The following is a 25,747-nucleotide window of genomic DNA, read 5'->3' on the forward strand; positions in this document are numbered from 1 at the left end:
CACCCGTAATAATTATATTTCTATCCTAAACCTCAGACATACTTTCCTCCAATAGTTGGAAGAAATCTCATGCGAAAAGTGGCTCTGAATCTGAAAGTCCCAGTCCCAAATCTTAATCCTGCCACCCTAAGATATTATAAGCAAGCCCCACATTCCTCTTTCCACCTGCAATAGGGAGGTTAGAACAACACTTAATAGCCTGCAGGGATCATAAGAGCCAGAATTGCTTAAAATTGCAGGGAGAGAGAGAAAAACTGGATTTGAAATGACCCAACCACAAGATGACAAGTCTCCCTACTAAATGAGGGAAGGGGGAGGCATGGGGGGGCGGCTTTTGAAGTCTCCCTGCTGGCAAGGGAATTCCAGAGCAAGGGCGCCTCTGTCTGTCTGGATCCCTCACTGCCTCTGAATCCAGTGGGTGGTTTTTGAATGGGGGGGGGAGGGCTGGTGTTTGAAGCTGGGCTTGGCTGTTTGGGGCCGTAGCTGAGCAATGCAGCAGTTGCTCTGCATGCAGAAGGACCCCGGTTGAGTGCTTGGCATGCAGAAGGAGATCCTCCCCTTGATTTTGCAGCACGAGATATTGCTAAGAGCATGATGTGCACGTGAACACTAATGATTGGCTCACGTAGCATAGTACGCTCTTTGTCTGCGGGAGGAGAAAAAAGTTGCATTCCTTTGATTTGTTACTTTTCGAGGGCAGAACAGAACAAGTTTGGGCTGGAGCAGAGAGAGGACGATTTATTTTTACTGCACATAATAAACATTGCGCGGCTGAAGCCAAAGCTTTTTCTTCAAGTCATCTTGGTGTGAGGCTGATTTTCTTATTGATGCCGAGCTGGTTTCTCGACATTTGGTACCCCATGTGATTTATTTCGGACTTCACACTGTTTTACAATGTCTAGCTCTCACCTCGCCCTGCAAGGGTTCCAGACGTCGTTCATCCACCTAGTGGATCCCGGTGAGTTGCTCTCCCCCCCCCTTTCTTTTGCCATTATGGGGCAGTCTCTCCACCACAGAAAAAGTTTTTTGAAGACCTTAAATTTCTTTTGGCCAGCAACAGCCTTATTGTCTCAGATGCTGATCTCAAGTCCCTTATAGAAGCCTTGGACACTCACTGCCCCTGGTTTCCTCAGGATGGAAATTGGCAGTTAAAAGATTGGGGAAAGATAGGACAATTTTTCCAAAACCATTCTCAGATTGATGTCAAAGTTTTGCATGCCTGGTGTAAGGTTTATAAAGCTATGTCAAGCTTAACTCCTGCAAATATCCTTTTGGCTGCTTCATCGGCTCCTTTGCCCCCCCCCCCCTCCCAGCTCTCATGTTGCCTTCAGAAGCAGCGTCTTATCAGCCTCCTAAGCCTAAACCGCCAGACATTTTTTTCCCTCCTTCGGCTCCTGTCGTCCCTCCCCCGCATTCTTCGCATTCCACACCCCCCATTTCCACTCCTCTCCAAGAGACTCTTCATGCTCCTGCTCCCTTGCTTGCCTTTGATTCAGACACTCCGAATCTCTTCCCTGTAATTATTCCTGCTGCCCCGGGGGGAGGACCAGCCAGGCATGAACAGTTTGATTTGAGATTCATAAAGGAACTGTATTCTTCTGTCAGGGAAAATGGCTTGCAATCACCCTACACCCTGGGACTGTTTGGCACTATTTTTCAGCAAAACCTGATTCCAGAGGATGTAAAATTATTAGCCTGCACTGTTATGCAGCCTCATCAAATGATTTTGTTTATACAAGCTTGGCATTGGGCCTGCCAACGTCGTGGTGATGGGATTTGAAATAATCTTAATAACGCTGCACAGGCTGGTCACCAGGCTGTTCTGGCTGGTCTGGCTGTTGGTGCCGCCCAACCCCCAGCCCCTCTCGTGTTGACCCAAGCTGATGTCCTCGATGGGTTAACGACGGGTGGAGGCAATTTTCTTACCATTGCCCAACAGCTAACTCTCGGCCCTCAGTATTGGGCAGCCACCACAGCCTCAGCCCAAGAGGCTCTGGCCTCTGTCCCTGATGACAAGACTGAGCGCGGTGGCCGATGGGGCAGCGTCAGACAGGGCCCTGCAGAGCCCTATGGACAATTTGTTGATCGCTTGTATAATACCCTCAAGCGGCAAGTTCAGGACCTGGCAGCACAAGAAGCGATTGTTCGCCAGCTTGCGTTTGATAATGCAAATGAGAGCGCTGCGCCCTCTAATGGCAACATCAAATATAGCCATTGCTGATATGCTTAAAGCCTGCCAGTCAGTGGGCACTGAGACGCACAAAGCTCACCTTTTAGCCACGGCCTTGTCCTCCACAGTGTCCCAAAATCCTGCAAAGGATGCAACCTGTTGGATTGACAGTGGCTAAGGAAAAAATCCAGCGGACCTTACCCATTACGTACCTGGGACACAAGCTGACAGCATCTGCAGCCATTCCAGTCACGCCTCAACTACAGTTCCCAGATCATCTTAAATTGGTGGATTTACAACAAATTCTTGGACAGCTGAATTGGATAAAGAGTTACTTGGACCTGCCCACCTCCACTCTGTCTCCACTATTTTCTGCCCTTAAAGGACACAAGAATCCAGCGGACAAGATCACAGTCACCTCTGCAATGGAAGAGGCTCTTCCACAGCTTTTCCAGTGTTTCCTGGCACGCTGAAAGGCCATCTTCACCCCTACCGCATTGGCCCCCCTTCCCCCTGGGAAGCCACTGCGACTACTAGTTACCATTATAGTTTTGCCGCCTCTTGTTTGGGAAATGAGCCTGGCTTTGAAGGATGCCCTCGTAGGACTGGCATCGCTTGGGTTTTGCCTCCCAATAGTAACCATCCCATCTGTGTCATCACGCTTCATTGGGCTTGGACTTTTGGCTCAGCAGTACAAGGAGCAATACATCAGACTTATTTACAGCAAATGGGCTCCTGTATCTGCAGACATGGTTGTGTGACTTCTTCTGGATGGTGGTTTTTACATGCCAATAATCGAGCCACGAAATACCACACAGGTTGCTCGGAAGTGGCCATTGGAATAATTTACCATTCTCATCCTTATTTCCCCCCCCCCCCAGCAACCAGTATGGCATCATCCTGATTGGCCCCACAATTCTACTTCACATGGGTGGAGTCCTTCTGTGGACATTATTATGAAGCGCCACCTTCGTTGTGCTGCTTTTTTGCAGAAGGCCCGGAGGCCTGAACCATATCATCAGATCCAAATGTCGAGAAACCAGCTCGGCATCAATAAGAAAATCAGCCTCACACCAAGATGACTTGAAGAAAAAGCTTTGGCTTCAGCCACGCAATGTTTATTATGTGCAGTAAAAATAAATCATCCTCTCTCTGCTCCAGCCCAAGCTTGTTCTGTTCTGTCCTCCAAAAGTAACAAATCAAAGGAATGCAACTTTTTCCCCCTCCCGCAGACAAAGAGCGTACTATGCTACGTGAGCCAATCATTAGTGTTCACGTGCACATCATGCTCTTAGCAATATCTTGTGCTGCAAAATCACTCTGCAATTAACAAAAAGCTTTTGTTCATGTTTTTATGTGCAAACCATTTTCCCACAGCGACCCAGGTGGGAAGGGGGGACCCAACACCTGCAGGGCTGGCCTTGCAAGATCTCCTGGGCAGCAGCAGCACCGCCAGACTCCCCTTTCTCTTCCTGGGGGGCCGAGAGATGCTCAGCTGCCCTGCCCCCCCTGGAGGCCTTGGCGGGAAGGGGAATGAGGACCCCAAGCAGGGCTGGGGGTGGGGCTGAGGCCCCCCATTCTCCCTGGGGTCGTGGGGCGCCTGGCTGGGGAAACGGAGATAGGGAGTCCATGGAAGGGTTAAAGGAAGGGGAGGAGCCTCGACAGAGACCCCTCCCCTTCCAGCAACCCTGGCCCCCCTTCTCCCCCCCTTCCCTAATGACAATACCAGGTTATCTTATTTACTAGGACTCATCTCCATACTTTGGATTGTCCTGAATACCACCAATTATAGCCTAGTGCAAACCCAAAAGTCCTGCTAGGATGCATCTTGGCTTCCCTGCAGATGAAACTGAGTGTGTGATGATTGATTATATTGTCATTTATCCGTTTCAGACCCCTAAGTAGTAGCAGCTGCCAGGACATTCTCCTGTTCGCCTCTGTATAGTTCCATCCTTATTTCAGACATTGTGGTAGATTGCAATCAGGGTGGGTTTGATATAAATCAAATTCATTTCAATCACAATTTACGGTAAATCACTAGTCAGTATGATTCTATTTAAATCAAAAATTTCTGATTTGGTTACACTATTAGAAATACATAGACAGATAATTATGAAATCATTCTGAGGTTTAATAAGTTTACTGTCCATATTTGGACAACATTTCTGCTGTAATTTATTGGAAGGAGAAAAATAATTTATTTAACTAAAACAATAATATTATAGCATGTTGGTAAAAATATTTTTTTAATAAAAAACAACAACCAAGCAGACTGAGTTTTAGCGCACACGAAAAACTTAGAACTTAAGCATTTCACCACCTCCACTACCAGCCACCCCTTTGGATTGGCTTCTGCATTCAGGTGCCTATTCTCATGGAACTTTGAAGTGTCAGGCATAGCCCTATTGGCTTTAGCCCAAACGTAGCAGAGTTTTCCTGCACAGCGAGGAACCTAGTTGCGGCAGTAATGACTAGTCAGTTAGACTCAGAAGAACTATTTACAGGATTTATTAAAAGGAAAAATAAAACCAGCAGAGTTTCTGCATACGAATCAAAGCAAAATAAATCCTCTCTTTCTCTCTCTCTCAAAACCATGCACAGCACTTCTACTCCTTCAATACACCGCACACCAAACTGTGCTAGCAATCCTAGATAACAGAGTTGAGTGCTGGTCGTTAACCAATCAGAGTAAGTAGTTTCTAGGTCAAGCAGACCTGGGCTTTCTGCCAAGAGTAAATTGACACTGCCTTGAGTTAATTGTGTGAGGCCAGAATCTGTAAGTTTCCCATGAGAATCAATTAACAGAAACTGAACACCCCCTCACAGATTCTGCTGGACAATTAACATCAAATACACCTATGTAGGAGATTATTTTTCCAGCAAACCTAAACCCTTGCACATTTGCTTGTTCTTTATCTTTGCCAATGGTTTAGTTAATACATCTGCTACATTTTCTTCACTTGATACATAAGTACAGGTGATTATATTGTCTTGTACACAGCAACGTACATTTTGGTATTTTACAGAAATATGTTTGGAACGTGATCTGAAACCCTCTGTTTTACTTAAGGTTATACAAGCTTGATTATCAATGTAAACTCATACTGGTTCTCCACAATTTACATTTAAATCTGCTAACAAATGCTTGAAATAAATCACCTCGTTGCACAATTCACTCAATGCGGCATACTCTGATTCCGTTGATGACACACTTACAACGTCATGCTTGCGTAACCGCCAGCTGATTAAAGCTCCACCGACCATTATGACTAGTCCTGTGATAGATTTTCTATCTGGCAAATTTCCCCAGTCACTATCACAGTAGCAACTCAACATTTCATCCTCTGAAGAATTTAATTGTAACATATAGCCAATTGTCTGTTTGAGGTACCTCAGAACTTGTTTTACCCCTTTCCAGGCATTTAGTGTGGGTTTTGAGACCAATCTACTTAATATGCCTACTGCGTAGCTAATATCAGGTCTGGACCACTGTGCTAGATACAATAAACTTCCAATTACAGAGTGATATACATCAGGATGTTCAAATTCAGGACTCTCATCTATGTGAAGTGTTTTTATGAAACCTGGATCCATAGGCACCGCTGCCCCTTTGCAATCCTGCATCCTGTATGTAGTCAGTAGTTGTTTAACTTTGTTCTGCTGACTAATTAGGCAGCTGCCATCTTGGGCCCAGCACACTTCCAACCCTAGATATGTCCTAACCGGGCCTAAGTCTTTCATTTTGAACTTACTGGACAATTGCTTGGCAAACCTTTTCGTTTGTTTATCTGTTTTACAGGCATACAATACATCATCTACATAAATCAGACAAAACTCTTGATCACTGCCTGTACCACGTACATAAACACAATTGTCAGCTGTACTCTGCTTGAAACCAAATGACACTAAGGCCTCATGGAAACATTTGTTCCAAGATCTTGCAGCCTGTTTGAGACCATATAGAGCTTTGTTTAATTTTAACACTCTATTGGAACCTGTCTCATAACCAGGCGGTTCGGCTAGATACAGGTCTTCTGATATTGATGCATGTAAATATGCCGTCTGGATATCAAAATGGTTTAACAGGAGTTTTCTCTTTGCTCCAAGCGTTAGAATCAGCCTTACACTGTCCCCCTTAGCAGTAGGGGAAAAAGTTTCGTCATAATCTTTTCCAGGCCTCTGAGAGTATCCTTGAGCCACTAAACGAGCTTTGTATTTGTACTTTCCTGTCACCAGAGGTTTAAGTTTGTACACCCACCTGCAGCCTACAATCTTTGCCCCCTCAGGCGCTGCTACTGGTGTAAAAACCTTGTGCTCATTCAGAGAGGACATCTCTTCCTCCATTGCCTGTTTCCAGAGCTCTGCCTCCTCTTTTGGTAACTTTAACACCTCCTGAAAACTCTTGGGCTCTGCAATTACACTAAACACATTTGCAGTATCTGGAGAAAAATGCACTGGAGGCACTCCTTTGTTTTGTCTTTTAGATCTTCTGGGAGAAAATTTTTCTTTTGACCCACTTTCCTCCTCAGAACTACGACCTCTCTTTTGTTGCTTAGCAACTGGTCTCTGGCTAATTCCACTTTCTTGAGAGCTCTTATCTGAACTTTCCTCCCCCTCAGACTCTGATTCTCTGTGTCTACCTTCAGAGTCAAGGAGCTCCTGGGAAGGTTCAAACCAAACCTCAGTATTGGCATGTAGTCTCTCCCAGCCACTATGTTCACAAAAACTGGCATTCCTGGAGATCACAATGCCATTTGTCCCTTCAGCAAAGCGGAACCCTTTTCCCAGCTCCTGGTAACCCACAAACACTAACTGTTTGGTCTTAGGATCTCCCTTCTTTCTCATTTGTTTCGGAATTAATACCCAGGCTTTTGATCCAAACACATGCAAGTGGTCAATTTTAGGTTTTTTCTGAAACAATTTAAAGTATGGGGTTGTACCTATTGTTTGGTGAAAGAGCCTATTTTGGAGATAACACGCGGTGAGCATGCTCTCCCCCCAATAAGACATGGGCAAATCAGCATCATCAAGCATGGCAAACATCATATCTTGTAAAGATCTGTTTTTTCGCTCTGCAACGCCATTCTCCTCTGGGGAAAAAACGTTCGTTTTTCTATGCCCAATGCCACGCTTTTGTAACCAATCTCTAAAGGCATTTGACATAAATTCGCCACCTCTGTCCGTCTGAATCCTTCTGAGTTTAATGGACAGAAATCTTTCCACAGATGCCACCCAGCCTTTAAACTTAGTGAACACGTCACCTTTATTTTTCATGGGAAAAACCCAAGAGTAACGCGTGGCGTCATCCACAATTGTTAGTGAAAAGCGCGCTCCACCCCTGCTTACAGCAAATGGACCAATTACGTCCATGTGAACCAACTGTAGCGGTGACTCACTAACTCTGTCACTTCTGGGGTAAGAGACTCTGTGGGTTTTAACCTTTTTACAAACATTACAATCCAGGTACTTGTTACAACTCTTTAAATTACCCCCATCAGCCAATTCAGACATTTTTAGTACACTTTTCCAGCAAGCATGCCCCATTTTCCTATGCAATAAGTGCACACAGTTGTCATGTATAGCTTTGTTATTCACTGCAGGCTGAGATTTACTGACTACTGCTGCAACTTGAGATCCTGCTTTAAGCCAAAACAAGCCTCCCTCTGACTTAGCAGTGCCTAAAATCTCACCAGCCTTCTTAATAATGCAACTGTCTCCTTCAAAATACACTTTAAACCCAGCTTTTAGCAAACAATCTACAGACATCAGATTGCTCCTTAATGACGGCACACAAAGTACATTTTGCAGGCATTCACGAAGACAAGGAACAAAAACTGCACCCCCCGAAATCACTTCGGAAGTACTTCCGTCTGCTAGAGCCACCTGGCTGCGCTGTGCTGAGTTCTTGGAAACAAACAAGTCATCTGAATTCACGATGTGGCGAGACGCTCCCGAATCGACCACCCAGACCGCTTGTTTCTCATCAGCAATCTTGACCTCGGCGGTCACCAGCTGAGCCGACTGTTTTTGTTTGAAGAATTTCTTTTTACGCTGCTGCTGCTGCTGATCTCGTCTCTGCTCTTGCACCAGCAACTGAGACTTAACCAACTCCGGACATTGTCGTTTTAGATGCGCTGAAGACCCACATCGGAAACAACGCCTAACAGCAAACGCTGACTCCTCACCGGTACGCTGCTTTTGCTTCACCTCTGGCACGGCATGAGAACTCCTTCCAAACCGCCCACCTGTAGAAGCCTCTGCAGCCACCGACCTTTCTTGCCTCTTCTGCCATTCTTCAATCAAACGCCCAGTAACGTAACTGACTGATAAATCATGCTCCTGCATGCCTTCTAGAGACAAGACTAAATTATCCCAGCTTTCCGGGAGAGAACTCAAAATAATAGCCACCTTCTCCTGCTGGTCTAACGCACAGTCTCTTTCCTGTAGCGCAGCAAACTTTAACTGTAAACTGTGTAGGTGTTCCTGCATTGTAACCCCAGGCTGTAACATTGCCTTGTACAATGCCTTGCGAATGAACAGCTTGGAAACTGCTGTCTCACGCACATGGAGTTCTTTAAGTGCTTGCCACACACCTCTAGCTGTCTTGATTCCCCTCACATACGGCAACTGGGAATCTTCCAGCCCCAAGACAATTGTGGCCCTTGCTCTTTGGTCTTTATCGAGGTCTTCATCATCAGGCTTCGTAGGAAACTTACTCACCACTTGCCAGAGACGATCCCTCTGCAGCACTGCCTGCATGCGTTCCGACCACAGCAAGTAATTGGAGTCATTCAGACGCTCAAAAGCCATCTGAACTGGTTGTGAGGCCATCTTGAGAGCGATGTCCCTGGAACCCGGAACCAGCTACTCACGACCACCGAGAGAGAAAACAGGAACCACAGCACCCAGCACTCACACACTGCAGCTGTTGTCCTTGTGTCCGCTGCGTCACCAGCTCACCACAGTCAGGAACCAGACAGTGTCCATCTGCTGCACCAACAGGAACAACAACTTCTGGAACTACTGGAACCAACACCGTTGATGCTGACACCACCACAACTCAGGCTGGCAGCACAATACCCATAACCTCATGGAACTTTGAAGTGTCAGGCATAGCCCTATTGGCTTTAGCCCAAACGTAGTAGAGTTTTCCTGCACAGTGAGGAAGCTAGTTGCGGCAGTAATGACTAGTCAGCTAGACTCAGAATAACTATTTACAGGATTTATTAAAAGGAAAAATAAAACCAGCAGAGTTTCTGCATACGAATCAAAGCAAAATAAATCCTTTCTTTCTCTCTCTCTCAAAACCATGCACAGCACTTCTACTCCTTCAATACACCTCACACCAAACTGTGCTAGCAATCCTAGATAACAGAGTTGAGTGCTGGTCGTTAACCAATCAGAGTAAGTAGTTTCTAGGTCAAGCAGACCTGGGCTTTCTGCCAAGAGTAAATTGACACTGCCTTGAGTTAATTGTGTGAGGCCAGAATCTGTAAGTTTCCCATGAGAATCAATTAACAGAAACTGAACATATTCTGTACAGTTAAGTGTTAGTGCGGTTGTTGGAACCCAGTGGGATTGGGAAGAGGTTGCCAGCCCTGAAGAGCCTTCAGCGCTTGCCTCAAGTCTGACTTGCACAATCATTACACAAAAACCCCAAGATGTGTGGAGTATTCTGCTCACAATAATTGGGGCTGGTGTCTCAATCTGGCCTTCCCAGCGGTGAGGCTCCAGCTGCTTTCCTTCTGCATCTCCAGCTCTCTCCATTCAAGAATGCAAGGCTGAGAGATGGAGGTCCAACCCCAAGAACATTCTCCAACTGAGCGCTCCTTCAACTGACCACAAGCACCAAGCCTTGTCACTAGACTTATATATGGGTCTCCCAAAATGGTCACTATGCACCTCCTGAGGCCAAAGGGACTGTGCAGGTGATGAATAAAGATCTAGAGGTCGAAGGGGACAAGATGTGGCCCAGGAGGTGGAGGATTATAGTGCAGAGGATGAAGAACTTCATGATGAACTTAGGACCCTGATGAATATTGGCCAGGTTCATGGAACATAGAGCAGCTCCCTTTCCTGTGAGAAACCACTTTTTATAAAACGTAAACCCCACAGTCCAACCGTATTCTTGTTGGATTCTCGCCCGCCCAGGAGCATTGCCAGCCTCCCGAAGCACTCTGGGGCGATTAATCCGGTGGCTGCCATCCCGGAATCCTCCTTCAGTCCAGAGAGACCAATCATTAGGCGACTTGTCTCTTCTGAGAAAAGCACACCAATTTCCCCATCAGAAGAAAAGGCAGTTCTGTAGACTCAGGCTACTGTATTAAACTGCATCCAAAAAATACACACATGACTGCACGTCCTGAGCTCTCCAGCTTAGAGTTATCTGACGCATCACTACTCCAGTCCAGGAGTGGAAGGACTACCTGTAACTCCACCTCGGTTACAGTCAGGACCGTTTGGGAACTGACTCTTGACTTCCTTTCTCACGCTGAAAGACATCACCTGATGTAAACAGCTCTTGTTGTTTGCTGGCAGGTTGGCAGCTGGTGGGAACTGAAATCCCAACAATTCTAAGATAATTATGCTTCATTAACAATACTGAAGGGTTATAAACGGCTGATGATGCATGACCATTATTTTACATTATTTCATTTGCCTTTCCTAAAAATTGGGAACACACGGAGGACAGGAGAGAATGTACAAGACGTTAAAATAAGAGCAGGTGCTAACTGATGTGTGTAATAGTCCTTTGTTCTCTTCCTAGAAAACAAAAAGGATTTTCGCTCTACCCCTCCCCATCGAAAGAAGACAATAGAGAAGGCAATCAGAATCCTGGTGGGCCATGTCTGATGGGAATAACGAAGAAACCATATAAATTCATGGAATGTGAAAAGAGAGGAGAAACAATTTGAAAGTATGGAGTGTGGAAGGAGCTTCACTGACAGTGGAAACCTTAGAAAACACCAGTGGTCTCACTCAGGGGAGAAACCATTTAATTGCATGGAGTGTGGAAAGAGATTCACTACTAGCAGAAGCCTTAGAATTCATCTATGGACTCACACGGGGGAGAAACCATTTAATTGCATGGAGTGTGGAAAGAGCTTCACTGTCAGTGGAAACCTAAAACTACATCAACGGATTCACACAGGAGAGAAACCATTTAATTGCATGGAATGTGGAAAGAGCTTCACTACCAGTGGAATGGTTAGAATTCATCAACGGACTCACACAGGTGAGAAACCATTTAAATGTATGGAGTGTGGAAAGAGCTTCAGTCTGAGTGGAACACTAATAAGACATCAACAGAGTCACACAGGAGAGAAACCATTTGAATGCATCGAGTGTGGGAAGAGCTTCAGTCAGAGTGCAGTCCTTACAAACCACCATCATATTCACACAGGAGAGAAACCATTTGAATGCATCGAGTGTGGGAAGAGCTTCAGTCAGAGTGCAGTCCTTACAAACCACCATCATATTCACATGGGAGAGAAACCATTTAAATGTATGGAGTGTGGAAAGAGCTTCAGTCGGAGTGGCCACCTTACAAACCATCATCTGATTCACACGGGGAAGAAACCATTTAAATGTATGGAGTGTGGAAAGAGCTTCACTGAGAGTGGACACCTTAGAGACCATCATCTGATTCACACGGGGGAGAAACCATTTCAATGCATGGAGTGTGGAAAGAGCTTCAGTCAGAGTGGAAACCTTAGAAGACATCAACAGACTCACTCGGGGACAAGCAAATTGTTGGAATTCAAGCCTCTATCGGGAGAAGCTGGCAACCCTCCCAGGCACCCGGCTTGAGTTCCGATGACCTCCCTGGCTGCATTCCCCAGCAAACTCAGGCTAGGTCTCTATAGGCGACCCTTTCCAGCGTGGGAAGAGCACATCCACTCTTTCCTGCTCCCCCGGCAGGGAAAAGAGATAGTCAGAAACGTTTATTTACATTGTTTATTTCTGACTGTTCAGCATTACAGAAAACATGTCTGCACTCTTCAAACATCGGCAAACAAGTGAGTTTGCTGTACAATCACAAGAGGAAGGTCTCAAATTACACTCTGAGCAAATTCCGGTGAACTGCCCTGTGAGCTGACTGGAACGCTGTTTCCCACAGTCATCCAAATCACATGATGTCAACAAGCTGGATGCCTGCAGCTGCGATGAGCTCATATTCTGACACAAATAAATGTATGGAGTGTGGAAAGAGCTTCAATAGAAGTGGAAACCTTAGCAAACACCAGCAAACTCAAAAAGGGAAAACCACTTACTTATATGGAGTGTAGATAGCGCTTCAATCCTTATGTTCGTACAAAACATCAATGGACTCATAAGGAGGAGAAGCTTTAAGAGTTGAAACCCAACAATCTACCAACAAACTGAAAAGGCAGAAATGGTTTGGATGGAAGGAGTGTGCAGGAAGTGCTTCTGTTACTTTATATGTATGTAGTTTTATATAACATTTATTTTTATATAAATTTTGTTTACAAATTGGTACATACTTTCCAGATTCATTTCACATTTGACTTCCTCTCCATGGTTTCCCCATAGAATTTTTAAATTGCTGCATATTTCCGATATTTACACCTTACCTTTTCCACACTCTTCTCCAACAAGTATTCAACTGTTGTTTTTCATTCAGCTCCTACCTGTGTCTGTACATGTTTACAATAATTATTTAAATATTCAATAAAAGGTTTCTACTCCTCCTTAAAATCTGCCTTGATCTCTTATTTTCTTAGTTAAATTTGCCAATTAGGCATACTCCATCACTTTAAACTGCCGCTCTCTTGATCAAGTGTAGCTATCTCTTGATTTTGCCATTTTTGTGCATAAAGTACTCTCGCTGTTGTTGTTCATCTGTCTTCTTGGAACATCTAACCCAGTTATCCCTAAAAGAAATGCTTCATGGTTTCTATAGGAGTGTCACCTTAAGTAATTTCCCCCCTCGTTATAATTCATCTCCCAAAAGCACCTAACCGCTTTACATGTCCAGGACATATGGGGGAAAGTACCTTCTGCTTCTTTACATTTCCAACATATATACCTGACTCCAGCTTACTTAGTGTCGGATACTTTCTATAAATCATTTTCATAACATTTTCTCTCAAAACCTAACACACTGTGAATTCTACATTCGATTTCCTCAGTTTTTCTCATGCCTCCATCTCTAGACTAATGGATCATAGATTTAACCATTTTGTCTTTAGTTCACCATTCTAAGAGCATCTTACAATCTTGGAAATGATTTCCCCTCGTTCTCTAGTAACTCTTCGTCAAAGTGAGAACTTTGCTTAATAACCCCACACTTCTCATCTTGTTTTAAGACTTCAGTCACTGGATAGCATTGCAACCATTGAGTGTCCTGATCTTTAATATCCTCTAACTTCTTCAACATTACCCCCTCTTCTGTTCAGCTTTTTCTGTGAGATTGCTTCTATGGATGAAAGCCACAAAGGTGTTTTCCGTTCCAACAAATCCTTATACATTTCCCAAGCTCTTTATTAATTCTACCTAATTACATAATTACAAAAAAAAAGTATTTGGTACTTTGCCTTCTTTTGAGATACCTTTCCTCAGTGTTCTATCTTAGTTCCGTGATACTACTCCATTACAATCACCCATAATAATTATATTTCCGTCATAAACCTCAGACATACTTTTCTCCAATAGTTGGAAGAAATTTTTCTTGTTTCCTCATTAGGTGCATCAATTCCTACCAATAATTTTTTTTCTCCTTCTACCATCACTTTTGCTGCAATAATTCTTCACCTTTAAAGATTTTAGAGTCCAGTTTGGAATTCATATATAGTACCACCCCTCTTTTCTTTGTTTTATCTGAATTCCTGTCCTAGTCCTTTATTTACCAATAATCATTTTTGTTGTTGTTTCCTTGTGAAAATATGTGTAATTTTATTTCATTTGGTTTTGTTGTTCAAACCATTCACATTCAATGAAAACAATTTTAAATCTATCATTGAATCCTTTAAACAGTTTTAAGTCCCCTTTCCCCATATCAGCTATCTTCCTCCTCCAGCTCTTCTATTGATGTATCTCCCAGCTCTTTTTTATATTTCCTCTAGAATGCCTCTGTTTTTATTGGCCCTTGCCATCTTTGTTTCTTCCCTATGTACATAAAAGAATTCCCTTCCGGGAATTCACAACTAGAGGAAATTGAATTCTTCTGGAGAGTATCAGCCCGAAACTTATAGCTAGTTCTCTACTTTAGCAATTTTGAGAGTATCCCTTTTAGCATTGTAATCATTTGACCATCAATTTGTAAGTTTTTCTGGTAGTGTGTTTGGAGTGCTTTATCTTGAGTTTCATGGGACGCGGGTGGCGCTGTGGGTAAAAGCCTCAGCGCCTAGGGCTTGCCGATCGAAAGATCGGCGGTTCGAATAACCGCGGCGGGGTGCGCTCCCGTTGCTCGGTCCCAGCACCTGCCAACCTAGCAGTTCGAAAGCACCCCCGGGTGCAAGTAGATAAATAGGGACCGCTTACTGGCGGGAAGGTAAACGGCGTTTCCGTGTGCTGCGCTGGCTCGCCAGATGCAGCTTTGTCACGCTGGCCATGTGACCCGGAAGTGTCTGCGGACAGCGCTGGCCCTTGGCCTCTTGAGTGAGATGGGCGCACAACCCTAGAGTCTGTCAAGACTGGCCCGTACGGGCAGGGGTACCTTTACTTTACTTTATCTTGAGTTTCATAAAATCATGGCAGGCGACCGAACTCCGATGCGACAACCTGGAAGTCCCAGAGCGGTGCATCAGTTAGAATGGGATGCTTACGAAACATCTGTAGCCTTATTGGAGTTCACTGATAGGGTCTGCGTTGCTCCGGGACAGGAGGAAGGAAGTCGAATGACACCGAGGTTGGTTCAAAGAAGAAAGAGTTTATTCTGCTCTCCGGATAGCAGAAGGCACTTGCGTGATCAAGTCCACAGCAAGTCCAAAGAAATAACAAGTTTCATGCAGTATATATATCCTCCAGGCACCCTCTCCCTCCTTCCCATGTAAACCCAACCACGTCAGCCTATGTACCCAGGTTGTCATCACATATGTTCTTGCTCTGGTATTCTTAACCATAAAAGGGAATTCCTTCCTGTACTTCTGACCATAAAAGGATCTTCCTTTTCTTACTCTTATCTTGGAGGAAGAGGTAATCATCTCCAGGAATACGCTTTGGCGTTTGTTCCCGGACTTGGGTTTGTGTGTGTGTCCAGGATGTAGGATAAAGCACAGAGGTGTCTTCTCTCTGTTCTGTTCTACTACTGGTACACTGAAGGCCAAAGTTGCCGTCACAACTGATAAAGGAGAGGGCTCTGAGCACTTGTTTATGCAGCTGGGCTTTTGTTTACACATTGAGCTCAGAGCTCAAGTTAATGGTTTTTAGCTAAGGAAAAATAGGGATTTTGGTGCAAACTGCCCGCACAGTCAGTTTTTGGGTTTGGGAAACCCATTCCTTCACATCTACAGACTCTCACAGGGAGAGACCATTTAGATGTATGGAGTGTTTGACACATTTCTCTCAGAGTTCACCCTTACCTTCCCATCAATAAACTCAGATAATGGGAAATCAGTCTTGAATGCATGGAGTGTATGTGAAGTTCTGGTATTTGTATATAAAATTGTATAGACAGGTCTTTAAAGAAATGAAGGTCGTCTCACAAGTATAATAGAAGATATAATATAATGTTAGGGAGGGGGGAGAATCTGGAGTGCTGGGGTGAGTGATGATGGGCTGAGAGCCAGCTGATTTTTGGGTCTTGGTGGAGAGAGTTGGAAATGTTGCTGTTAGGAGTTGTGGTGGTAGTTTGGGAGCAGGGTTGGTGGGATTAGTATTCTAGGAACAGCATCATAACTCCCATTGATGGAACAACAAAGACACAAAAGGACAAAAAGCATCTTATAAATAGACTGAAAGGGCTTAAGGTCAGTGAGAAAGAGGAGGATTGGTTTGAGAAGATACTGAATTATTTGGGTAGGTTTGAACAATTTGGGGCAATTAAAATGTTAAAAGTTAAATAAACCTTGTGGAGGGAGGAGTGTTAAGGTATAGAGAATTGTACATATGATTGAGTTGAACATGTTATTATTGAATATTATTGAATATGTATATTATTGAATATTGTATACCCAATGTATTTTTTATTAATAATAATCCAATATAAGCCACATCAATAAAATACCAAATCATAATACAATTTAAAAAGCCAATTATTCTATTCCAAATTAAGCATTTTTGGATGACTTCCCATGTTGTGGTCTTGGGGAGATGCTTCCTTCTCCTGCTTCCATTCTTTTTTAATTCAAATAGTTCAGTTCCAATGTTGCTCCTTAATCTTAGCAGCCACTGACGTAGCCACTTGGTTCGTATTTAGCTATTCCATATCTTTCAAATTGCCAGAGGGGTTTATATCTTGTAACTTTCTATCCATTATTTCCAGTCTTCCCCCTCCCACTCCGATAACTTGATTCTTGCTGCACAATTGACTCTGCCATGTTTCATTGGCATTTTGCCTTGCTCTGGACTGACTTCCAGCTTTCCATTACTAATTACCATCCATTAATAATTATATTCCATTAGGAATTATTTTTCTTTATTGAGTGAAGGGTTGCCACATCATAAAACAATGTAGTGTATGTATAGAGAAAGAACAAAGGCTGTTAGGATTTCATGCTCCCCAGTGCTGATTTTATGTTTGATATAATAATAATAATAATAATAATAATAATAATAATAATAATAATAATTTATTATTTATACCCCACCCATCTGGCTGGGCCTCCCCAGCCACTCTGGGCGGCTTCCATAGAAACCAAAAATACAATAAAATATCACACATTAAAAACTTCCCTGAAGATGTCTTCTGAATGTCAGGTAGTTGTTTATCGCTTTGACATCTGCTGGAAGGGCGTTCCACAGGGCGGGCGCTACTACCGAGAAGGCCCTCTGCCTGGTTCCCTGTAGCTTTGCTTCTCGCAATGAGGGAACCGCCAGGAGGCCCTCGGCGCTGGACCTCAGCGTCCAGGCAGAACTATGGGGGTGGTATAATGGATATATATATATATATATATATATATACTGGATATATTTCACACGCCTGTCTGAGTGGAGCGTGAGAAAGGAAGACTGTCTTATCTCCCTTCCGGTGTGAGAGTGTGAAACTGCTGTCACTTTTATGTCGTTCTGTTTTGTTCTTGGAGCTGATGAGAACGGATGCCATTATGCATATGTATGTAAATATTATGTAAATAAATAGTAGTTTAGAACGACGATGCTTCTTTCTTTTGCTGAGTTAAGCCAGAAGGCTAGTGTGCATCAATCAAGTTGGTTTATGTCGCTGGAGTGCCCTGGCGAAGAAGGGGTTGCCTTTTCCAGAGCTATGCTCACCGGAGGACGCTCGGAGATCCGGGGGGGGGGGGGCTGCAGGTAGCCCAGAGCGTTTTCCAACAAAGGCTTCCCTTCACCCACCTTCCAATCCGGTTACGACGATAGTCCTCTCCAGATCGAGACCTTCAATCAGCAGGTTATCTTGTCTCCTTCTTCCAGAGCATGTCTGTTTTTAAAGTCCAAATTCATATCTATCTTAAAAAACAGAGGAACCGCCGCTCATGGTGACTACGTTGGAGAGTTACCGATAAGTGCAGTGCCATGCACTCAGCGTCCCCTGCCCCGCATCTTAGAAGCAAGTGACAGGTATTGGACGATCTGCGAGTGAGAACTCACCCCCTCGACCCGGGGGGGGGCTTGGGGGGGCTTCCAAGGATAATAACTCTCCAATCCTCCTTAATTATCTGCATGTCCACTATCATGGGATCTGCTGTTTGCCATGGCAGCTCCAGACTGGAAGTGCTATTGTTTATATTTTACAAATAAATTGTGTCACAACACCTCATTCTTAGCTATGTGAAGAGGGAAGTGTTCATATAAAACATTATCTCGGGGGGGGGGGCAGATCTGTTTAGCGGCATAACCAGGAAGGACTGGCCTCCTAGCTGCAAATCTTGCATGAGGAGGGAATGTGGCAGAGCAGAGAGTGGGCAGTGCCAGAGAGACCTCGATGCAATGGGGAGGTGGCCTAAGTGTGTGTTAAATGCTTCACTGGAAGCTCACATCACATTACCCCCAAGATAACACACCTAGGGGAGAAACCCTGTGGATGTCTATAGTGTGCAGGTCCCAGACTTAAGGGTCAACTTTCTACAAATCCACAAGCTGCCTGGAGGCAGGAGCCACCTCTGAGCATTGAGGCAGCCAAGAGGAAGCTTCCTTTGAAGGTCATAGGGGCATGTGGACCTGACAAATATATTAAAGAAAGGTGGGGTTACATTAATTAACATTTGAGATAAGGGAGGGGGGAACATGCAGAGCGAGAGATATACATAGATAAACATTTATTGAGTACCGGTGGTGGCAAGACAATGGACCAGAGATATGCATCGTCTGCCACCTAATATTGCCCGGAGGAAGGGTTAGGCGAAACGATCTGACAGGGTTAAGAAGTTCCTGTGTACGTGACCTGCCGTTTCGGGGATTATGGAAGTAGGGGTAGCATCATGGAGTCCAAAGGGAACTGAGTTGAATGACACCAGGAGCGAAGAAATCGGAGTTACGGTTGATTTTATATCAATTTTCAAAGGTTTCAATGCTCTCCAACCCATTCTGTATTGTCGATCAAAAGCGGAAACAGAATGGATACATTGTAACAAGAATGGATACATTATAACAAGATTGTAGCAAGATTTGACAGTTTTACGAGGTCCCTGGTTTCAGATCCATTGTTCTCGCAGTGGGGGGCCGTCAGCAGCTTGTCAGGAGTGAAATGAGGCGTGCAGTAGCTCTCTGAGCTAGCTTCTGCAGGGCGAATGCATGGCTGTGATTGGCTAAAGCGCGGCCATAGGAATAAGCGGGGATACAGGAACACCCGGTCTACTCGTTCTACGTATGGAGCGCAAATAGGCATAGGAAGAGATAGGGGAATATATACATGTATTTGGGCTTATTTCGCTCGTGGAAGAAAGAGAAAAAAAGGGGTCTGGGAAAAGTGTGGTGCTTATGCAACGGTGAGGGGGCTGAGGGTGAGTGTACGGTGGGCACCCTCGAGGTCATCGCCTCGGACGTTCCAAAGGAAAAGGGGGGGAGGAGGCACCCCCCCGGTCCGTATCAGGTAGGACTCGAACCAAGGGCTTCAAGTTGCAAGAAAGGCGATTCTGACGAAACCTTTGCCAGCAAGCAGTGGCGTAGCGTGGGGGGTGCCAGGGGTGCCAGCCGCACCGGGCGCAACATCTGCGGGGGGCGCGAGTCCAGAGGGAAGGGACAAGTTCCTTCCTCCGCTGGGCTCCCCGCCGCCACTGCCAGCCTTGCGCCCTAGCGCGCGCGCCCCCCCCCCGCCGCCGCTGTGGCTGCACTCCACTCACTGCTCGCAGGAGGAGCAGCCGCTGCAGCAGCGCTGACGACGCCGCCACCGCCTGGCTGGGCACGGGCAGCCTCTGCACCCCGACGCTGACGCCATCCCCTTCCCCTTTTTTTCCAGAGCTGGGGGAGGGAGAGGTTTTAAAAGGGGGTTTTGCATTGGCGATCCTGCAGCACTTTGGGCCGCACGACGCGAGCGCGCAGCACGGATCAGCCACGACCCCACCCCGTGCATTTCCCGGGGAAAAGTGCTCCGCGTGGGAGACGCGTTTCCCCTTCATTCCCTCTCGTGCAAATCCTCCTTGGGTTCCCTCCCCCGTCTTTCCTCTCCCTACCTCACAAAAGCCTCACCTCGTCGCCTCCTCGCTGCGTTTCCCTCTGCGGAAGAAGGAGCAGGGCGCTTTTGCAACTTTGGATTGCAACTTCCTGCTTCCCTGGGAAACAGAGCCCGGCCGGGTCAGTTGTCCAGCGGAGGGCCAGTTCCCCCCTCCCTCCCTCTCTCTCTCTCTCTGCAACCCTTGCGCGCCCCCCTGCGTACTGTTAGGATATTTCCGTTCCACCTTAAAAGGGAGCAGGCTTTGAGAGTCACAGAGTCTGCGCATGTCCTGTTCACAGGATGTTTATGTTCTGATGTTCCTTTCGATTTCAGTTGGCCGGAGACTCAGAACAGAACGGTCATGTTTTCCTTTGTTCTGTTCAACGCTAAATAAAGTCTGTAAATTATGCTCTTCTGCGGTGCGAGCTTTTGGCTGTGTTTCTGCTGATAAACAGTGTACACAAGCCTGGAATGTGGCAATCTATTTCTAAGGCTTCGTGTCGCTAACTGCTGGATCTGCCTGTCTCCGGGAGATCGATGGACGTCCGGCACACGGCTTGGGGCCATGATGGACAATATCTCCCTGGCAGTTTCCCAACAACAAGGTTTCGGGCCCAGATTCACAGCACCTACAGGAGAGTAAATGCTGCAACAGACTGCGTTTGAGAGGTACGGTGGGAAAAGCGAAAGAAAAGAGGGAGGCTTTTGGCTTTTCTGTTTACCTCGCAAGGAGTCTTTGATCTCCGGCAAGGCTTAATTGGCCTGGGAGCCGAGCCAAAGAGTTCGTGATTAATGAGCTGCCAAGATAAAGGAGTCTTTGAAGGCATAAAAGGCTCACGGCTCAAATAAAAAGCTGGAATGGAGTTTTTCCAAGCTTCTGGAGATGCTGAATGCCTTAAGTTACATGGGCAGAATTATGAAACCTGGGCAAAGTGGTGTGAGAGCTTGTTGCGTCAGTTTAGGGTGTGGCATACCGTGAGTGAGGTCCCCCCAGTTCCTCTGACAGAGAGATGGAAAGCCGATGATTCGAAGGCGATAGACGTAATAGTCTTATCCGTATCTCTTGAGGAAATTAAGACGCTGGCTGGCAACACCACTGCACGTGGGATGTGGAATGCTTTGATGAAAGCTCACATGTCAGTCATCCCAGCCCAGAGTTTGACTGCATCGGAGGTCCTGGCTGTTTCCCAGAATGCGAGTGAATGCAGGGATGCTGAGGGCACCGGTTGCAAGCTGCAGGGGGAGCTGACCGTCACGTCATCCCAGGCAGCATTCCAGCCTCCAGAGGGAGCCAAGGAGTCGGCAGCTGAGAGCTCTGATTCTCGTGAGAACCAAGGTCATCGCCTTTGCAGAGGCCGGAAAGGCAAAGGTAAACAGGCGTCTGCAGATGGCCAGAAGCAGAGGGAGGGTGAAGAGCCCGCGCCAGGGAAAAACAAAGCGTTGTTTACTGGCACAGCTTCACCAAAGGCTAAAGGCACGTCTGCTGACCAGAAGCAGGGGGGCAAGCTGCAAAAGCCCACGCCAGTGGAAGACAAGGCTATGTTTGCTGGCACAGCTTCACCAAAGGCTAAAGGCACGTCTGCTGACCAGAAGCAGGGGGGCAAGCTGCAAAAGCCCACGCCAGTGGAAGACAAGGCTATGTTTGCTGGCACAGCTTCACCAAAGGCTAAAGGCACGTCTGATGGCCAGGAGCAGCAGGGGGGCAAGCTGCAAAAGCCCACACCGGTGCAAAACAAGGGTTTGCTTGCTTTAAAGACTGCTCCAACAGCCAAAGGCAGCTTTGTTGTTGATTCAGGCTGTACCCGCCACATCTCGAAGGATCGGCACCTCTTTATCTCCTTCAAGCCTCAGGAAGGTGAGATCCACCTGGCTGATGGAAGGACGTTGCAAATTGCAGGAGAAGGGACTGTGAAACTTGCAAGTTTGCACACAACCATCAGCGGTGTACTTTATGTTCCGGAAGCTGCTAGCAACTTGCTTAGCGTCCCGCAGCTTACTGGGCGTGGTTTTCAGATTTCCTTCAAGAGGAGCGTCTGTATCATCAGTAAAGGCAAAGAGGACTATTTGCATGCAAAGTTTATGGATGGTTTGTTCCATATAACTTATGAGGGCACTGCTGTTGTATCTAATGCTGATTCTTGTTGTGTTGCACAAACTAACAAAGTTCTTCATGCAGGTTGCATTCACGATGCGCATCGAAGGTTTTGTCACCTCTCTTGGAAGGCACTGGCCAAGATGCCAGAGGTGGTTGAAGGTTTGAACATCAAACCCTGTAAATTTCACATGAAATGTGTATCTTGTGCAGAGAACAAGGTGAAGGTTGCTCCAAAAGGCAAGGAGTCTAGCAGGCAGGCTTCCAAACCCTACCAGCTAGTGCATGTGGACCTGGTTGGGCCACTTACGCCCTCTTTAGGGGGAGCAAGGTTCTTCATGGTTCTGATTGATTCTTTTTCTAGGTACATTCATGTGTTTTTGCTCGAACAGAAATCGCAAGTGTCAGGGGTTCAGGAGCAGAGGCGAGGGCAAGGGAGGAAACAGAGAGCGAGGGGGAGGAGTCCGAAGAAAGGATGAGTGATGACGACGACCCGAGATCTCCGAGTCTTTCCAGTGAATCAGAAGATTCACAGAAAGGAGCGCCAGTGGCCAGAGCAAAGGGGGAGCCTAGGGGGACACCCCAGGAGGAAGGGACCAGCGGGGGTTCAGAGGGCAGCAGTTGGAAATCGGGGCCAGCGTCCCCAGCAGAGCGCAGTGGAGAGGAAGGGCGTCAGGGATCGAGCCCTGGCAGCTCGCAGCAGGGAGGAGGGCATGAGTCAGGAGTGACCACACCTCCATCGGGGAGCGAAGAAACGGTCAAGCGGAAAGTGGAAGGTTGGGCGCGCGCGCCAAGTTCAAATGCACAGGAAGGCGGCGCAGTAAGCAGCCCGGAAAGGGAGCCAGGTCCTAAAGCCCGACGCAAGGAGACAGGAGGGTCCGGGGGGTCAGCGTCAGAGGAGTCCAGGAAGGAAGAGACCACGGGGGGCAGAGGGACCCAGAGAAGGACGGTCAGGCGGAAAAGGTGGAGTAAGGCGAGGATATTAAGTTGGTGTACAAGGGGCGGAGACTCAGACGGAGCTTCGCCGGTCTAGCCATAAGACGTAGAGCTGCACGCAGCAGCTTGGAAATGGAAACTGTAACTCAATAAAGACTTTTATAAAGTGAACGCTGGCTAGCGTGATCCTCTGTGAGCTAGGATCTGGGAGCAGCTCTGACAGCAAGCGTTTCCGAAGTTTAAGGCATTCTGTGCTTGGTTGGAGAATGTGCACGGCAAACGTATTGCCTGTCTGTTTTCCGATCGAGGCGGGGAGTTCACTTCTCAGCAGTTTGAAGCTTTCCTGACTGAGAAGGGAATCCAGCATGACATGTCAACCCCCAGATTGCCATGGATGAATGGGCTTGCGGAGAGAGCAAATCAAACATTGCTGCAAGGAATCAAAACCTTGTTGCATGATGCCAATCTCCCTGATAAGTTTTGGGGGGAAGCTTTGGGGAATTTGGTTTACAGTTTTAATCGCAGATTGTCATCACCCATTGGTTGTACCCCCTATGAGAAGATGTTTGGCAAGAAACCCAACACCAAACACATGAAAATTTTTGGTTCTGACATGTGGGTACACTCCCCACAAACCAACAAGCTTGGGAAGCGTGGGGCACATGGTTTGTTCATGGGGTACGAAAAAGGTGCATACAGGGTATGGATGACTAACTCTAAGTCCATTAAGTTCACAAGGAGTGTTGAGTACAATCCTAAGTGGAGGGAAAATGTGGGAATTTTCCAGAGTTACCCAGAGGAGGATGAAGGTGATGTCAAGCAAGCAGCTAAAGCTGAGGAAGCTGCTGAGGATGATGATGATGAGGATGATGATGATGATCAGAGTTCGGATTCCAGTTCAGTGGGCGGTGCTGCTGCTAGTGTCAGTGACAGTGATGACACAGCAGACTACCAGAGCGCAAAGGCCTCAGTCAGACCATCTGATGCGTCTGTCAATGAACTGGAGGAACCACTGTTCACCATTGGTCACTTTTCTCCTAAGAAAGAGGAGATGAGTCCAGAAGACTTGCGTCTAGTACGTAGGTCTGAAAGGGCGACCAAAGGCAGACCTCCAAAGAGGTATGCTGATGAGTTTGCTAAGACAGCAACTGCTGTTCTTAGTAGCTCAGAGAAGGTGTGGGAACCTTCAAGCTTCAAAGAGGTTCAGGAGTTAACCTCTAAAGATGCTGAGCCTTGGCTTAATGCCATGAAGGCTGAAGTTGATTCCTTGAACAGGAACCAAACTTGGGAACTGGTACCGGTAGTCCCAGGAATGAGACTGGTTGGCAGCAAATGGGTCTTCAAGGCCAAGACAGACCAGAATGGCAAGGTAGTCAGACACAAAGCCAGATTGGTTGCCAGAGGTTTTTCACAGGTACCAGGACAGGATTACCACGAGACCTACTCACCCACAGTCAAATATGAGAGCATTCGGCTGATGCTCAAGATTGCTGCGGAGGAGAAACTGCATGTTTCCCACCACGACATTAATACAGCTTTTTTGTACGGGATTTTGGGGGGGGAGCTGTTCATGCTTCCACCTGATGGGATGGAAATACAGAAGGGAATGGTCTGTAAACTGCGGAAATCCTTGTATGGTCTCAAGCAGAGTGCCAGGTGTTGGAACACAAAACTCACTGAGACATTGCTTTCTCTAGGTTTTCACCAGGGCAAAGCTGATCCATGTGTGTTTGTCAAGGAGGAGGGGCAAAACAAACTGTATTGTTTATGTTTTGTTGATGATCTTCTGATGTTTTGGAAGAATCAGGCTTTTTACCAAAGCACTCTAACTCAACTGAAGGAGCACTTTGACATGAAGGATCTTGGTGAGGTATTCAACTATCTTTCTCTGCAGGTGGAGAGGGACCAAGCAGGTAATTTTCTGGTACACCAAACACAGAAAATTGCTGATGTGTTAACCAGGTTGAATTTGGTTGATGCAAACCCAGCAGACACACCGATGGTGACAGGTTACCAGGTAGACAGTACTGCTGAAGCGTTTTCTGACACAACGCTATACAGATGCATTCTAGGCAAGTTGAATTTAATTGCCAGATGTTCAAGACCTGACATAGCTGTAAGCTGTAATCTGCTTAGCAGACATGCCAACAATCCTACGGTTCAGGATTGGAAAGCTCTGAAGCGCATAGCCCGCTATTTGAAAGGGACTATGCACTACAGGCTGAGGTTCACCAGTCAGAAGACTGGAGGTCTTGAAATCTTTGCTGATGCAAGTTTTGGAAGTGACACCACGGATGGTACAAGCACTTCTGGTGTGTGCTACATGTACAACCACTGCCTGTTTGACTGGTTGTGCAAAAAGCAGACAACAGTGAGCCTAAGTTCCTGTGAAGCAGAACTCAATGCTCTGTCATTTTCACTCATGGATTGTGAATGGTTGATGCAACTGTTTAAGGACATCGGGGTTTCTGTGAAATGTCCTATACAAGTGTATCAAGACAATAGATCGTGTTTGGCTTTGCTGAACTCGGAGAGTTGCAAGCAGAGAACCAAGTACTTGCAGATTAAGCTACATCGTGCAAGAGAGTGTATTCAGAAAGGACTGATTCAGGTGTCCTACATGGCAGGAAATGAAATTCCTGCTGATCTGTTGTCTAAGGTTGTTAACAGAGAACAACATAAGGTTTATGTACAAAGGTTGCAATTGAGTGAACCACAGGTACAACAGGTTACACGGAAAGGGGGAGGATGTTAGGATATTTCCGTTCCACCTTAAGAGAGAGCAGGCTTGTGAGTCACAGAGTCTGCGCATTTCCTG

The 25,747-nt window shown here is 46.2% G+C and overlaps 2 protein-coding genes across 2 annotated transcripts in view; one reads left to right on the forward strand and one right to left on the reverse strand.

The window, feature by feature from the left end:
* Nucleotides 1–14,242, forward strand: part of LOC144326676 (uncharacterized) — a 31,983-nt gene extending 17,741 nt beyond the window's left edge. Inside the window, exon 2 of the mRNA XM_077923379.1 lies at nt 10,919–14,242. Coding sequence (XP_077779505.1) covers nt 11,090–11,980 — 891 coding nt within the window. The 5' untranslated portion in view covers nt 10,919–11,089 and the 3' untranslated portion in view covers nt 11,981–14,242. The remainder of the gene's footprint in view (nt 1–10,918) is intronic.
* Nucleotides 1–25,747, reverse strand: part of LOC144326657 (uncharacterized) — a 279,931-nt gene that overhangs the window by 56,844 nt on the left and 197,340 nt on the right. The window lies entirely within an intron of this gene.

The sequence above is a fragment of the Podarcis muralis genome, chromosome 2, assembly GCF_964188315.1.
Source record: "Podarcis muralis chromosome 2, rPodMur119.hap1.1, whole genome shotgun sequence".
In the NCBI taxonomy this organism is placed as follows: Eukaryota; Metazoa; Chordata; class Lepidosauria; order Squamata; family Lacertidae; genus Podarcis; species Podarcis muralis.